General features: G+C 34.3%; 3 protein-coding genes across 3 annotated transcripts; all 3 read left to right on the forward strand.

The window, feature by feature from the left end:
- Positions 1 to 1,905: 1,905 nt before the first annotated feature.
- On the forward strand, positions 1,906 to 5,994 carry LOC110413754 (Flavin containing amine oxidoreductase family). The gene is made up of 9 exons (XM_021424698.2): positions 1,906 to 2,421; positions 2,598 to 2,783; positions 2,898 to 2,982; positions 3,513 to 3,660; positions 3,742 to 3,822; positions 3,941 to 4,112; positions 4,630 to 4,789; positions 4,895 to 4,998; positions 5,496 to 5,994. Exons 1-9 carry the CDS (start codon positions 2,038 to 2,040, stop codon positions 5,793 to 5,795), a joined length of 1,620 nt encoding a protein of 539 aa, XP_021280373.1. The 5' UTR covers positions 1,906 to 2,037; the 3' UTR covers positions 5,796 to 5,994.
- Positions 5,995 to 9,530: 3,536 nt separating this feature from the next.
- LOC110414134 (auxin-responsive protein IAA20) lies at positions 9,531 to 10,568 on the forward strand. Its single transcript, XM_021425201.1, has 4 exons — positions 9,531 to 9,750; positions 9,846 to 10,051; positions 10,157 to 10,259; positions 10,358 to 10,568. Exons 1-4 carry the CDS (start codon positions 9,599 to 9,601, stop codon positions 10,401 to 10,403), a joined length of 507 nt encoding a protein of 168 aa, XP_021280876.1. The 5' UTR covers positions 9,531 to 9,598; the 3' UTR covers positions 10,404 to 10,568.
- Positions 10,569 to 11,123: 555 nt separating this feature from the next.
- Positions 11,124 to 12,762, forward strand: LOC110414187 (uncharacterized). The gene is made up of 2 exons (XM_089783211.1): positions 11,124 to 12,208; positions 12,367 to 12,762. Exons 1-2 carry the CDS (start codon positions 12,071 to 12,073, stop codon positions 12,451 to 12,453), a joined length of 225 nt encoding a protein of 74 aa, XP_089639337.1. The 5' UTR covers positions 11,124 to 12,070; the 3' UTR covers positions 12,454 to 12,762.
- The last annotated feature ends 1,902 nt before the right edge of the window (positions 12,763 to 14,664 follow it).

Raw genomic sequence — 14,664 nt, forward strand, 5'->3', positions numbered from 1 at the left:
ATCTTATAATTACCCTAATCTATTTAAAAACCCGATCAGATAAAAAAATTATTAAAATATTATTCAGGGTACTCCATTATCAAATTCGAATCTAAATTCATATCCATATACAAAAATATTTATCTTATATATTTTATATAATTAACTACTAATTAAATTAATAAAAACACAAATAATAAAATTTAAATTTAAATAATCAAAAACTATAAAGTGTGTTTATAAATGAACATAATATATAATATAAATCAATATAATTTTCTTGTTTAGTAATTATTAACTTATATAATAGTAATTGTATTCTTTATAAATGAACATAATATATAATATAAAATGTATGTATTAAAAGATATTACAAGCTATATACTATAAAGTATGCGTGTATATATATTTGTATATATTATAATTAATAATTTTATAAATTATAATTTTTATAATGTTAACATAAAATAAAAAATAAATATATTTATATTTAAAATATTTTAATATATATAAATAATAGTAATTATATTCTCTATAAATGAACCCAACATATATAAAGTATAGATATTAAAAACATTAGAATTTAATTAATAATCATAGTTTTATTAATTAATTTAATTAATTATGTGAGTTCGTCTTTAATTACATGAAATTAAAAAAAAACTAAATTTCAAAACTATTGTAATCTCACAACTTCTTTTTAAATAATTAAATTTATATATTATAAGTTTATATAAATAAAAATATGTATATTATAATTAATAATTTTATAAGTTAAAATATTTGTAATGTTAATACAAAATAGAAAATAAATATGCTTATATTTAAAGTATATATATGTGTACACACACTAAAAGTATTTTACTATATGTATATTAGTAATTATATTATTTATAAATGAACTCAAAATATATAAAGTAAATATATTAAAAGACATTACAAGGTCATTAATAATCATAATTTTGTAAATTAATTTAATTAATTATATGACTTTGTCCTTAATTACATGAAATTAAAAAAAATACTAAGTCTCAAAACTATTTTAATCTCACAACTTCTCTTAAGATTTGTAAATTGTAAGTTTATACAAATAAAGGTGTATATATTATAATTAATAATTTTACAAGTTATAAATTTTGTAATGTTAATATAAAATAGAAAGTAAATATATTTATATTTAAAGTTTATATATACTAAAAGTATTAGTGTATATATAACATAGTATATATATTTCTTATAAATGAATCCAATATATATAATGTATATATTAAAAAATATTATAAATTAATTAATAATAATAATTTAATGAATTAATTTAATTAAATATATGAGTTTGTCTTTAATTACATGAAATTAAAAAAATAGTTAAATTCTAAAACTATTATAATCTCCAAGACTTTCTTTTAAGTATATATATTATAAGTTATAATTTTTGTAATGTTAATACAAAATAAAAAATAAATATATTTATATTTAAAGTATATATATAATAGTAATTATATTCTTTTGTAATATGATATGATATTTATATTATTTAAATATAATTAATAATTTTTTAATTTAAATATATTAATATTATTATATTAATAATTGGAGTAATAATATTTTTTAATATAGTTATTAATTTTTAATAAATATATTAATATTAATTATTTTTAATTTAATTATTTAAATAATAATAAAATATATATAAATAAATATATATTAACATAATTGATTTCAAGTAACAGGTCCTCAAAGGTTGTATCTAAATTTTACTCAAGCCCGATACAAATAGTAAAATTACTATCTAAATTTAATTATAAAATACTCAAATATGATAAAGCACCCACTACCGTCCCTAAGAACTTGAGTATTACCATTTGATATAGATTGATTGCCCAAATGGAAAAGAGAAAATCAACCGACTCAGATGTGTGAGTAGTCACACTCTACATTTCCTCTTGAAGATAACACAATCTAGCCCAAGTCGTCGTTTCACCCGCGCACATCGGTGAATATCCACTTATTTTAATTACAGTCTCCTTTCTCGTTCTCGCTCGCTAGGCCCCGTCAGCCATGATCGCTCTAACGGACATCTCTCTTCTCCGCTCGTCGCCCTTCGTTTTTCCCTTCTCCATACCCAGACACCAAATTCTGCCCCGCGTTTACAAACCTTTCAAGCTCCGATGCTCCATCGCGGAGGGGCCCACAATTTCCTCATCGAAGATCGAAGGCGGAGAATCAACAATTGCGGATTGTGTGATCGTAGGAGGCGGCATCAGCGGGCTGTGCATTGCCCAAGCTCTTGCCACCAAGCACCGTGACGTCGCTTCCAATGTGATCGTGACGGAAGCCAGAGACCGGGTCGGTGGCAACATCACTACCGTTGAGAGAGATGGATATCTGTGGGAAGAAGGGCCTAACAGTTTCCAGCCGTCTGATCCTATTCTCACCATGGCGGTAGCTTCCTCTTAATCCACATTGTTCCTGAATTACATTTTTTGTAACTATTTCTATAGTTAATTAATTTATGCCATTTAGCTTATAATTTGGTGCTTAATTGAACTACGTTATAACGGGAATTTTAGGTTCCTATTGGTGTTACTTTTCAAATGAATGTTTGTTGATTGCTATAGGTGGATAGTGGATTGAAGGATGATTTAGTTTTAGGTGACCCTGATGCGCCGCGATTTGTAATATGGGAGGGCAAATTAAGGCCTGTACCCTCCAAGCCAACTGATTTACCGGTTTTTGATTTAATGAGCATCGGTGGAAAACTTAGGGCTGGATTGGGTGCTCTTGGCATTCGGCCTCCTCCTCCAGTTTGTCCTCTTCTCTTTCCTATAAGCTACTGAATTTCCATGTCATATTTGTGCTTACATAAAATTTTTGTTGAATGAAGTTTCTCATATAGAAAAGTTTGACAAAGGTGACAGGGTCATGAAGAATCAGTGGAGGAGTTTGTGCGTCGTAATCTTGGTGCTGAAGTTTTTGAGCGCTTGATTGAACCATTTTGTTCAGGTGATGATTAACAATCATTATTGTCAATTATATTTTATCTTGTTCATGTATTTTATGTGTGCAAAGCATTTGTTATTTAATCACAGTCTGTGAAGAATGTCAACTATTTAGATAGATATTCTGTTTGGACTAAACCCTCTTGTCAACTGGGCATGTTATTTGTCCTTATTATCTTTAGTTATTCATACAAGTAATGGTGCCTTTGTCGCAAATGCTAGCATGGTGACTGCCTTTGCATTGTTGCCATTGCTGAAATAATAGCAGTTCTTGAAGTTTCCCTTTATGTAATATTTTACATTGCTTTTGGTGATAATTCCAGTCTTTATTATGTATTCACTTATCTTATCTGCAATGATGTTTTGTCTTAGGCCATTCATTTTCAGTCGATGAGTTATATATTAGGGCAATAATGAAGCAGTTTCTTCCAAATCAGCATCTTTTGATTTAGAAGTTTTCGAACCTTAGTACTAATATATAGTTTTTGTTTTAACTAAGATATTTGTATGCTTGAAATGTTTTTGTTCTTGCAGGCGTTTATGCTGGGGATCCTTCAAAATTAAGCATGAAAGCAGCATTCGGCAGAGTATGGAAGCTTGAACAGATTGGTGGTAGCATCATTGGTGGCACTTTCAAGACGATCCAGGAGAGAAATAAAACACCTAAGCCTCCCCGGGACCCGTAATTATACACATATCGAGGCTTTTGATGTGGTTTTTTAATGATATTTATTTCGTACTGCTGAGTATGGTTATCTTGTAGGCGTCTACCGAAACCCAAGGGCCAAACAGTTGGATCTTTTAGGAAGGGACTTGCCATGCTGCCTGAGGCAATTGCTACTAGGTAGCCTGGTCACCATCTCAGCTATGATTTAAGCCTCCATAGTGGCTCTAAAGTGTCAATATGCATGTAGGCCCATATTCAGGTTTCAGGATCCTTATTAGTTGTGTTGACTTGGCAGCTTGGTTGGCAGCGTTAAATTGTCATGGAAGCTCTCCAGCATTACTAAATTGGAAAATGGAGGGTATAGTTTGACTTATGAAACACCAGAAGGAATGGTCTCTCTTCAGAGTAGAAGTGTTGTCATGACCATTCCATCCCATGTTGCAAGTAACCTGTTGCATCCTCTCTCGGTATGTTACAATTTTCACCTTTTTTTTGCTAGGTCATCCTTTTATGACGTTTTGGTAACCTCCAGCATAGAAGGTTCACTCCCTTATCTTGTTTTGTCTGGGTTGCTAAATTATCTATATATTCTTGGTTTATGTGCAGCATGCATGTATTCATCTGCTCATGTTTGTTCTCCTAAATTTGATAAAACACACTGTTGGCCAAGTTTGGACTACGAATTGGACATCTTTTATATGGTGTGTTAGCCCACTGAGTCATTCAAGTTATTCGCTCAAGCTAGTCAAAATCTAGTTTCTTGAGAAATTTTCCATGCATGATTTGTGGTTTAATGGATCTGTAAGAAATTCCTGATACTAATAATGTATATGGATACCTAAAAAGATCTTTTATTAACAACGGAAGATATCTGAAGAAAATGGCTGTTGAATGGACTAATTGAGGCCATGTTCTAGTTCTTTTACTGATTTAGTTCAGAATTTTAGTATAATTCTTTGATCCATTTCTATATTCTGTATGCAGGCTGCTGCTGCTGATGCACTATCCCAAGTTTATTACCCACCAGTTGCATCAGTCACAGTCTCATATCCAAAAGAAGCTATTCGAAGAGAATGTTTGATTGACGGTGAGCTTAAGGGGTTTGGCCAATTGCACCCTCGCAGCCAAGGCATTGAAACTCTAGGTAACTCTACTCTTCCTGAAAGTAGCATACCCCGGTCTTATGCTGAATGTTTTTGCATTGAAAAGTTTCGTTGAGAAATTTGATTGATTAGTAAAAAACTCGCAGGTACAATATACAGTTCATCACTTTTCCCCAATCGAGCTCCATCTGGCAGAGTTTTGCTCTTGAACTACATTGGAGGAGCTACCAATCCTGGAATTTTGTCCAAGGTAGACATCTTTTAAGAAATAGAATTTGAAAGTTTCATTGTGGACAATGTGACTATGTATAGGGAAGCATTGAATGGTAGGTCTGAGATATTTTCTATGCTCCATATAGGGAGAACAATGCTATTTCTAGTAATCCATCTTGAAGATATTAAGAACCTGTCATAATCAATGACTAGTTATCAAGTGTGTGCAACAAACTTTAAATATATGTTGGTCAAAATTAGTGACAGGTTCAACTTTTATCACAACTATGATTTGTCACGTAAAACTATAATTAACGTTTTCTGTGATTAGGACTTCATTGCTCAAATGAATTGGCTTGTTTTTGGTCTGCATAAGCCAACTAAATTCTTGCCTGATTCTTGTAATAACTACTCTTGCATTTCTTTTAATATATGTAATTAGGTGGATTTGTATGGCAAATCATATCCTCTGAAGCTTTTTCCCTTTCCCATTATTATTTTTAATTTTTACTAATACTGAATTTTTTCCTGTAGACTGAAGGTGAACTTGTAGAAGCGGTTGACCGTGATTTAAGAAAAATGCTTATAAATCCTAACGCAAAGGGTCCCCATGTATTGGGAGTGAGAGTATGGCCACAAGCAATTCCTCAATTCTTGGTTGGTCATTTGGATCTCCTTGATACTGCCAAAACTGCTCTCATGGATTCTGGGTTCCATGGGCTGTTTCTAGGGGGCAACTACATATCTGGTGTGGCATTAGGACGATGTGTGGAAGGTGCATACGAGGTTGCGGCTGAAGTGAAGGACTTCCTATCACAATATGCATACAAATAATGTAGAATTTTAGGTGGAGGCTGCATGTGTAGAAATGCATTTTTGGCTGGTATCTCTTTAGCTAAAATTTTAGATAGCCTTTGATCAAAATGCGGTTCCTTGACAGGTTTAGGAGTTTTCGTTAGCATTCTATATTTGTAAAATACTACTAATTATCATGTTGCAATATCATTCTTGACAACAGTTATACCATTCTTAATTTTCTTGTCCCATGATCAGTACCTGGCCTTGGAGTTGGAGGAGCACATGGACTGGCGCATTAAGATTTGGAACATGAAACTTAAAACATTTCGTCTTCCTGTAACCTGTGCAACTATTCATGACCATACGCGCGGTGTAAAACGGTTATGCTTGCATTTGAGAAACTTCTGGCATAGTCCCCTTGCCTTCTAGAAGGCCTGGGGACTCATTGGTGTGAGCTGGTCAGGCATCAAATCCTCTCGATCCAGTGGGTTACATCAGTTGCACTCAAGACAGTGGTATTATTCGTGAGTTATTAGACGCAGATGGCTAGGAATTAATGTTTCACTTCCTTTTCTAATGAAAGTTCTTTGAAGCTTTCCCCTAAAAATGTTTTGAGTGGTCCAACTTAACGATGGGCCGGTAAAAAGAGGACCCATAAAGGTGACGGGTCACGAGCGGTCACAAATCATAAAATGGTTGCGGTAGAGCCAAATTTTGAACAGTGTTGGTCTCTTCCATTTCATTTATGTTCCCTCTGGGTGGGCGAACTCTGCTGCGGTGCCCCCGGACCTGGGATTCTGCTATTTATTTCATTTCCAGCAACTTTCACCCTTACCATGGCTATTTATTTCTTTTACTGCAACGGCAAGTCCTTAATTGTTGTTGTATTTATTCTTTTGGTAGCGAATAACGAGTCATTCTACAATTATTACGAAGAATAACATGCTATTTGGCAGAGCCTTGTCTCTAATTTTTTAGGCAAGCCTCTTCTCTGCTCTTTATTTTCATTTAAACGGCAATGAGGACTCCAGGAGAGAGTCCAATTATATAAAAAGCCTTTGCCCAAAGTAATCATTCCACTCTTTTCTTTGACCAATACAATTTTAATAGTGATAGTAGTGTTAATTAATTTACTGTACTTCCTGTGATGCATTACAGTACCAAACCTTTTAATTAGATAGATTTTACCTATAGACGATGTGATGGAATTAACCTAAGCACAAACATCATCACCACTTATCAGAGTAATCCTTTGATGGGAGTCAGTCAAGTCCCCACTTAACCAAGAGTTGCAAATGAATGACAGGGTAATTACTCTGTTTGATGCCAGGCAGTAAATCTGAATCCTGGTTTAACCCAAATGAATGAAATTGGGGAGAAGATCTTGCTACGCCCACGCAGGCATATATAGAATCTACTTAAAAATGTGTAAAAGACATTATTCTAGTAAATGCCAAAAAAAAAGAGTCTAGACAAGAAACTTTGATCCGCTTTGGACAGTAGGGGAGCATAATGTTTGGCCTAGTACTGATTAGGCGGCCGATTTCTTATGTATCTTTTGTCCTGACTGGTAAAAACCAAGGCGCCTAGGTTGATTGACATGTAAAACAAAACCAGATTAACATCAAAGCAAAAGTGATGAGGGAAAATTATGGGCAAGCGCAGGGAGAGAAAAAAGTTGATAAAAGCAATGACCGAAAATGGGATCATGCCCCCACCCCCGGGACCTATACGCTAGACATTTCAGCATAGACAAATATAAAAGCAATCCTAAGTTTGACTGACAAAAACAACTGTAAAAAAAAAAAAAAACCACCAAACCAAAGCCAACCCATACAGGCGTAGACACGATGATGGAGATTTTCATGGAAGGGAGATAAGAATTTTGACAAAAGAATTGAAGATTTGAGGCTTCTGGAGAAAAGTGGGCGTCTTTTGTTTAAAAGCTTTAGGTTCAACGTTTATTAGTGTTTTTTTTGAGAGACCAAAAAGTCTTTGGAGCAGTAAAAAGTTTCCCCCTCGATGGCCATCGGAAGCAAACATTTCGGTAGGGCTGGTGGGGGACATCCGCTTTTGCTTTTCTCCTCGTTGTTTTTTGTTTACTTGTTACTAGTTTTCTTTACCTTGGATCGCAATCGGCGTTTCTTTTGGTGTAAGCAACATTTCTTGTTCCCTTCTTTTGTTTGTTCAACGTGGGGGATTAATATAAATCATCAACCACAGTTTGATTCTTTGTGAAGAGAGATTAGGGTTACCTTCGACACGTGGGGAAAGATTTGATTGAGGGTAATTGCCCCTTTGTGTCTTTTCTTCTTTTCTACCATTTCTTTTTCTTGTGCTTGCAAATTGAGTTGATTGCATATCTCCATGATGGGATCTTTAGGTGCTCTCTCTTTAAGGACAAGTCATTAGCAGCAAAGTGTACAACAGAATAGGAGCTCGTAAACAACCTTTTGTTTCTACTGTATACTAATATCTTTATTTAATTTATAATTCCTAAAGTTTAACACTTTATTAATTAGATCTAGTCGGGACAGCCAGAGAATTAGGAAAATCTCTCCTTCTTACGTGTGAGAGATGTTGTCCGATCAAACCCGCCGTATAACTTGGTATTGTGATGATTGAGGAACGTGCGATGAAGCCCTTTTCCGAACAAAGACATGCAAAGAAGATGGCAAGAGAAGTATGCAATGAACTGATTTCAAAATTTCCTGTGTGAAGCACTAGGGACCCATCAATTCCTACATCCCAGACAATTTAACGTTTGATGTCTTTCTTGCATGTTGAGTTTCGCAACCCCCTCATGGTTTGGGTATGTTTGATTATGCACTGTTTTAAACATCTTATTAAAACATGACACACTGCATAGCAACAGTAGTATATAATATAGAAGCTGAGACTCATCATTACCAATACCCCCCCCTTAATTATGTTTACGCAGCACGATGATTCTATCCATTGAACATTGATTTGGGACAGGATTTGGAACCTTACCTTACGTGTTCTTCCCATGTAAAACGTTTCCAACTTCGATGCTTTTGTATCCTGTTTGAAATTGTTCATCACCTGTCTACATTCATTTCCTCTCAAGCGTTTACTCTGCTGTTACTTTCAACCAATACTCTGGAAATATATATTCCATGTTTTTGATCGTCAATATTGTATTGCCATTAGTAGCTTTATTCAGTGCAGAATCTTTCATTAGCTTTGTCAAAGATTCAAAATTCTTGCATTCGTTTTAACTGGTTATAGCTTTAAATAAGGCAGCAAGCTTGATGACCCTAAAACTTTTATCTAACATTCACGACTTGTTTCTGCTAGCTGTGGTTTCAATTCATGCTGAATCCCACAGGTAAAACAGTTTTAATTAGTAAATCCTTGTTGTGTTAATTGGCTGTGGAAATGACTTTGAATTTATTTCTTTTTTCCCTTTAAAGAGAGACATAACCATCAATTAAAGAACTAAAATTTAAATGCAGTTCACACACTTTTTTCAACCAACGGATGCCGCAAATAACTGCCATGAATTACTCGTGAATCCTTGAACAGAAGCAGCCCAAAACATAAACCCGCACATGAAGTCGAATAAAAAGTCCAAAAAATGTAAAAATCATGATTAATACGAGTTGGGTTCGTAGAGGACACGTGTACATGTCGGCTGCCCTGACAACATATCAGCCCAACCAGAGCCAGTAATATGAAAGAATTGCCTCCCTTGGTTCTCCCAACAAAAATTTAGTACTACTGGTAGATTTCCAATATAAAAAATATTTCCCCTACGCTTTCTGGTTATTTAAACCCAAGGTGGCGGCTCATTTGTCTTCACTCTTCCTCCGAAAATGGACAGGGCAACCAGTTCTTCTTCATCTTCTATCGAGAGCAGCAACCACTTTGCTTTCTCAAACACCGGCGCTTCTTCTTCCTCGCAGAGGGACCTCAGCACTGATCTCAGGCTTGGTCTTAGCATTTCAACCTCTCCTTCTTATGGAAGGTGTTCATTCTGTCACAATCCTTTTCTTCTGTTTTTTTATCTCTCAGTAGTTTTTGTTCTGGATTAATGGGTAAATTATTACATGTATATATCAGGGAGCAACAATCGGATTGGCCACCAATCAAGCCGCTGCTACGGCAGGCGCTTGTGGAAGATGAAAATGAGTGCAACAGTGCAACTTTCTTTGTTAAGGTTTACATGGAAGGGATTCCTATTGGCAGAAAACTAGACCTGTTGGCTCACGAGAGTTACTATGACCTGATAAAGACTCTTGAACAAATGTTCAACGCAAACATTATCTGTTAAGTTTTCGTCTTTGGTGTTTGATTTCCTTTTACCTTTCTCTTCTTCTGATCTTTGTGAACAAAAATATTGACAAATCGAGGGTGATGTTTTTGATATGCAGGGGCTGAGGCTGAGGTGGATGCAGATCATTATGAGAAATATCATGTGCTAACATATGAAGACAAGGAAGGGGATTGGATGATGGTTGGTGATGTTCCTTGGGAGTAAGTAAACCAGTTTCTCCACTAAAAACATTCCCATATTTTCCAAATTCAATTTATATACCAAACCTGAATCTGTTCTTCTAATGCTTTCTGTGTAGGATGTTCTTGTCAGCTGTGAGGAGATTGAAGATCACCAAGTGCTGAATTTTGATACAAAATCTTTCTGTCTTTTTCTCTTTTCTCTTGCTGCCTTTTGTGGAGTGGAAATCACTAGGTAGCTAGGCAGAAAATATAGGGTGGGATATGTTTAGGATTTCGAATGTACATTCGCATACTAAAATGATAGTAACAAGCATCAGTTTTGTCTTTGGGCTGTAAATCTTTTGCGCATGATTGTGATGCTTTCCCTTTTTTTTCTTTTGTTTCTAAAGCGCCCTCATAGATTCAATTTACATTGAATGGAAGGCTGTACATTTTCTTATAGTTTGGTGGCAAAAAGAAAAAAAAAGAGAAGTACATATTAAGCCAACCAAAAAGAACAAAAAAACAAAATACTAGCAATAAAATGTGATTGAATATTTATTCAATTAAACGGAGGTAGCTTGAAAATTCAAAAGAAGATTTTGCAAATTCTAAATGAACAAAACCAGAAGATAACAACGGCCTATTAAGTTTTTAATCACAGTAATGACATTTTGTCACTTGTTCCTAGCCCAAGATCGAACCGGCAGCCCATTTAGAAGGAATTGGCAGGTGAGGGCCAACACGATTGGAGTGCTGGCTGCAGATTTGGACCTATAGAGATTGCAGGTTTTAAATTTCAGATTAGATGAGCCCAACAAATCAATTAAGGTTTTGAAATACTGTCTCGCCGGCTCCTGCTATTTCCTGATGCTCTGATTTTATCGAGAGGACTGGCTGTGTTTTGGTTTGTGATCTCAATCCTTTCCAGACATGAAAATTAAACCCATTGTAACGTTATTTCTCCATAACAAAACTAAATATGTCTGCCTAGGCTGCTTCTTTAAAGCAACAATGCAGCATTTGTACAGCTTGATAAGCAAACTCAAATAGTTCTAGTAGATTGGAAATGAAAGAGATTTGTGTGGACTTTTGGAAAATGCATTGTTTTAATCTAGCTAACTTCCAAAGGGAGGGAGAAGGAGACAGAACCAAATTCCTTTCTCTTGACTTTCACAAGCCCCGTTCAGAAAGTGCCGTTGATTTTCCTTCTAAAGTGGAGACGGAAAGCAAAGTATTCTTTGGCAGAGTACCTCGAATGATTTCTAGTGTGATTTGGAAGCTCACGTGCTGCATGTGTCAACTTTATTCTTTTCTCTTTCCCACTTGTGTAGCAATTGAGATATCTAGAACCAGAGCAAGAGTTTTCCCAAATTATCCATTTTCAAGTGCTCTGGAACTTCAGGAAGGCATGCAATATTAACTCCCATGATCGGGGAGCATTCTGTAAAACACGTACAAAATGGATCGGCTTGATGCCCACAAAGGCTAAAGTGTCCCAGGCATGCATCTTGTAAAAGCACAAGATGGTTAATTCAATTGACCTTAATTAACAAGTCAAGCTAAAATTTGTATCACCTATGGTAAGTATGAAATCAGCATCGTGACAATAGCTTGCGAATGTCATCCCTGAACTCATCAATCCCATCATTCATGCTATCCAGCGATGTCCGCGAGACTCAAGATCAACCACTCGTTAATTTGATTCTGTCTGTTTGGAATTTGATTTTTAAAAAAAAAAGGCAGCAGCAAACAGAAAATCAGCATAGCGTTTTGGATACTATAAAAGTAAGTAGACGACTCCGTCTTCGTAAACAATCACTGGTTCAAGCATATATAGGCCGATCAACATGTGTACCTGCATGAAATTATGGCGATGCCTTTGCTGCAGAAATGCAAGCAAGAAAGAGAAGAAAACAGACTGCCTTGACGTGATCCTAGCAATCTTGCTGCCTCCAGCTGGGATATATAGAAAGGAAGGCTGCTCGGTAACTAGTCTCTCCTTTTATTCCCACATTTCTTTTAAACTTAATTAATTCATTAATCAATTACAAGATATTTAGGCTGGCACCTATACATTCATCTAGCTGTATTAAGTTGAGAAAAACGAGTAATCTGGCTGCCTCCATTTGCTTTTGAGTTGCAGGGCAATTTCTGGACTAACGTATTTCTGACGGTGACTGGGTACGTGCCGGGAAGCGTCCATGCTGTCATTGTCATATCTTCGAATTGAACTTTATAACCTTATACATCGAACTGTAAAAGATTACGTACTTGACGAAGGGTTTCCTCTCTTTTATTGTATGTCTTGCTGAACCTTTTCTCCACGTTTTGTATAAACGGCATGGAGTGTTGGCCGGACAACGGCGTTGCTCGTGCCAAGAAGCGTCTACCGGCGGGTGATATAGGTACAAACAAGGAAATCAAGTGAACAAGATAAACTTTAATTTTGACCATGAATATAATGTTTGGGTGAATGAATCCTGTGTTCTTGAATGCCTCAAACAAGAATAAAGGTCGCTTCTTGTTCTTGTTTTGAAAATTTTTGGCTTACTTTTCATTCACTTTCCCGATTATTACTTTAGTGCAAATTGATTAGTCGCTGTACCAATAATGAGAAGTACTTATGTTTAACAGAGGATCAAATTGGCACCTCTCGTTCAGTTAGGATGGATTCAAAAATTTTTTTAAGTGATGTCATTAGGATGATATTTAATTTTTTTTTATTTTGATATAAAATCTGTGAAGAGAGTATTTAGATCAAATTTAACATAATTTTATTTAAAAGAATATTATTGAGTATTATGGTTCATAGAATTTTGTCGTTGCCTCATGATTTGAATCTTGTGAGATAATTTTTTTTTAAATATCTTTTCATGATTTATTTATTTAAAATTATAAAATTTATTAACAATTATTAGAATTAAATAAAATTTGATCTTACATAACAAATTATTAGGTTCAATAATTAACCATATTAATTTTCTAGTCATTGATCAAAATTAAATATAAACATTCACAAACCATATAAAGTTAAAAATAAAAATCAAATAATCAAATAATATATTTATAAAATAAATAAAAAAAAGACTCACAATTTCAAGATAATATTTAACATGCAATACTATTTTCTATTATCTAAATTGTAATTATGAACCTAAATTGTTAAACTAATCAAAAAATATGTAGTTAAAAACTTAATTTGGATTGAAAATTTCTTACAATTAAAGCTTAGATGAATTATTTAGAGAGATTAAAAAACATAACCAAAGATCAGGAAGAGGAAGGACTTGAATTTTTAGATAGAAGAATAGTTTCAATTTTGACTTTTTTAATAAAATTTTAAATTATAAAAGAAATTGTTTTTGTCTTTGCTTATAGTATTTAAATATTAATACATAAATTATCTTTTTATAAATCATTTTTACTTAGAGTCTTTGATCTCACTTTCTATAAAATTAGCAAAAAAATAATAAATTCACTAGTTTATTAGTAAATTCCTAGATAAATGATATGAAAACTAAAACATTTAAAAAAGTGCGTGACAACACTCTCTCCAATTTGGGTTCGTCCATTCATGCAGATAAGGGTGGCCCATAAGTTCATCTCTAGGGCATAATAGCTGTCTAAATTCTCCTTAATCCTTATTATATTAGCTTATCCTTCCAATAGACAGAAACGAAAAGTGAAAGAACAAATTCCTTCTCTCACTATGTATAGTGTTCATGACTCCCTTTTTGCTTTTAATAGACTTTCAATCTACTGCATTGTATAGTAATGAAAAGATAATTGAAAATAGAATATTAATTACTTTTATAACTCACGTTAAGCTCATTCTTTGATGCTAATAATAATTTATAAGAGATGGCAATTAATTAAGAAGAACTGGTTAAGTACTTAATCTTTTCAAATTCCATCCCCTTGATTCCGTTCTTTAGTGTATGATCACCATGCATACGTCAACGTGCTGAGATCAACACCGCCCAAAAAGAAGCTCAGTGTTCTCTCAGCCCAATGGGTCAAGTATTTGTCCCCAAGGCCTAAACCTCAGATCTCCTATGATTTATAAGGCCATTTCGACCCAAATTGATCAGACTCCTTATGCAATTATGCAGTGACGAGAGAAATAAGCTGATGGATAGTGTAATTTATCATCCAATCTAAAGATTATATAGATATTTGCTTGTGTTCTGAATTAAATAAGGCAATTACCCTTTAATTATTTAGAAATTAAGACTTTCCCAGTGATTCTTATAGAAGCTGAAAGCATCATATATTCATATAATTTAGCAATAGCAGAAAACAGTCCAAGGCAAAAAGGGAAGCCTAGTTTCTGCGGATGAGAAACACGAGAACAAGTGGGGGAATGGATGCCTAAGTACATATTGGACTCCAGAGCAGACCTGTCTCAATTCAGACAGAATGGAGAGAACAGAATCTAATT

Source organism: Theobroma umbraticum, unplaced genomic scaffold, assembly GCF_002168275.2.
Source record: "Theobroma umbraticum cultivar Fairchild unplaced genomic scaffold, ASM216827v3 scaffold_4.1, whole genome shotgun sequence".
Taxonomy (NCBI): Eukaryota; Viridiplantae; Streptophyta; class Magnoliopsida; order Malvales; family Malvaceae; genus Theobroma; species Theobroma umbraticum.

Bases quoted from the DNA above. Each gene is read 5' to 3' on its own strand.
- LOC110413754 (XM_021424698.2), top strand. From the start codon at position 2,038: ATGATCGCTCTAACGGACATCTCTCTTCTCCGCTCGTCGCCCTTCGTT. The intron at 2,983-3,512 runs GTGATGATTAAC...TTGTTCTTGCAG, and splicing joins GATTGAACCATTTTGTTCAG to GCGTTTATGCTGGGGATCCT. The intron at 3,823-3,940 runs GTAGCCTGGTCA...TTGACTTGGCAG, and splicing joins CCTGAGGCAATTGCTACTAG to CTTGGTTGGCAGCGTTAAAT.
- LOC110414134 (XM_021425201.1), top strand. From the start codon at position 9,599: ATGGACAGGGCAACCAGTTCTTCTTCATCTTCTATCGAGAGCAGCAAC. The intron at 9,751-9,845 runs GTGTTCATTCTG...TGTATATATCAG, and splicing joins ACCTCTCCTTCTTATGGAAG to GGAGCAACAATCGGATTGGC. The intron at 10,260-10,357 runs GTAAGTAAACCA...CTTTCTGTGTAG, and splicing joins GTTGGTGATGTTCCTTGGGA to GATGTTCTTGTCAGCTGTGA.
- LOC110414187 (XM_089783211.1), top strand. From the start codon at position 12,071: ATGTGTACCTGCATGAAATTATGGCGATGCCTTTGCTGCAGAAATGCA. The intron at 12,209-12,366 runs GTAACTAGTCTC...TTTGAGTTGCAG, and splicing joins ATAGAAAGGAAGGCTGCTCG to GGCAATTTCTGGACTAACGT.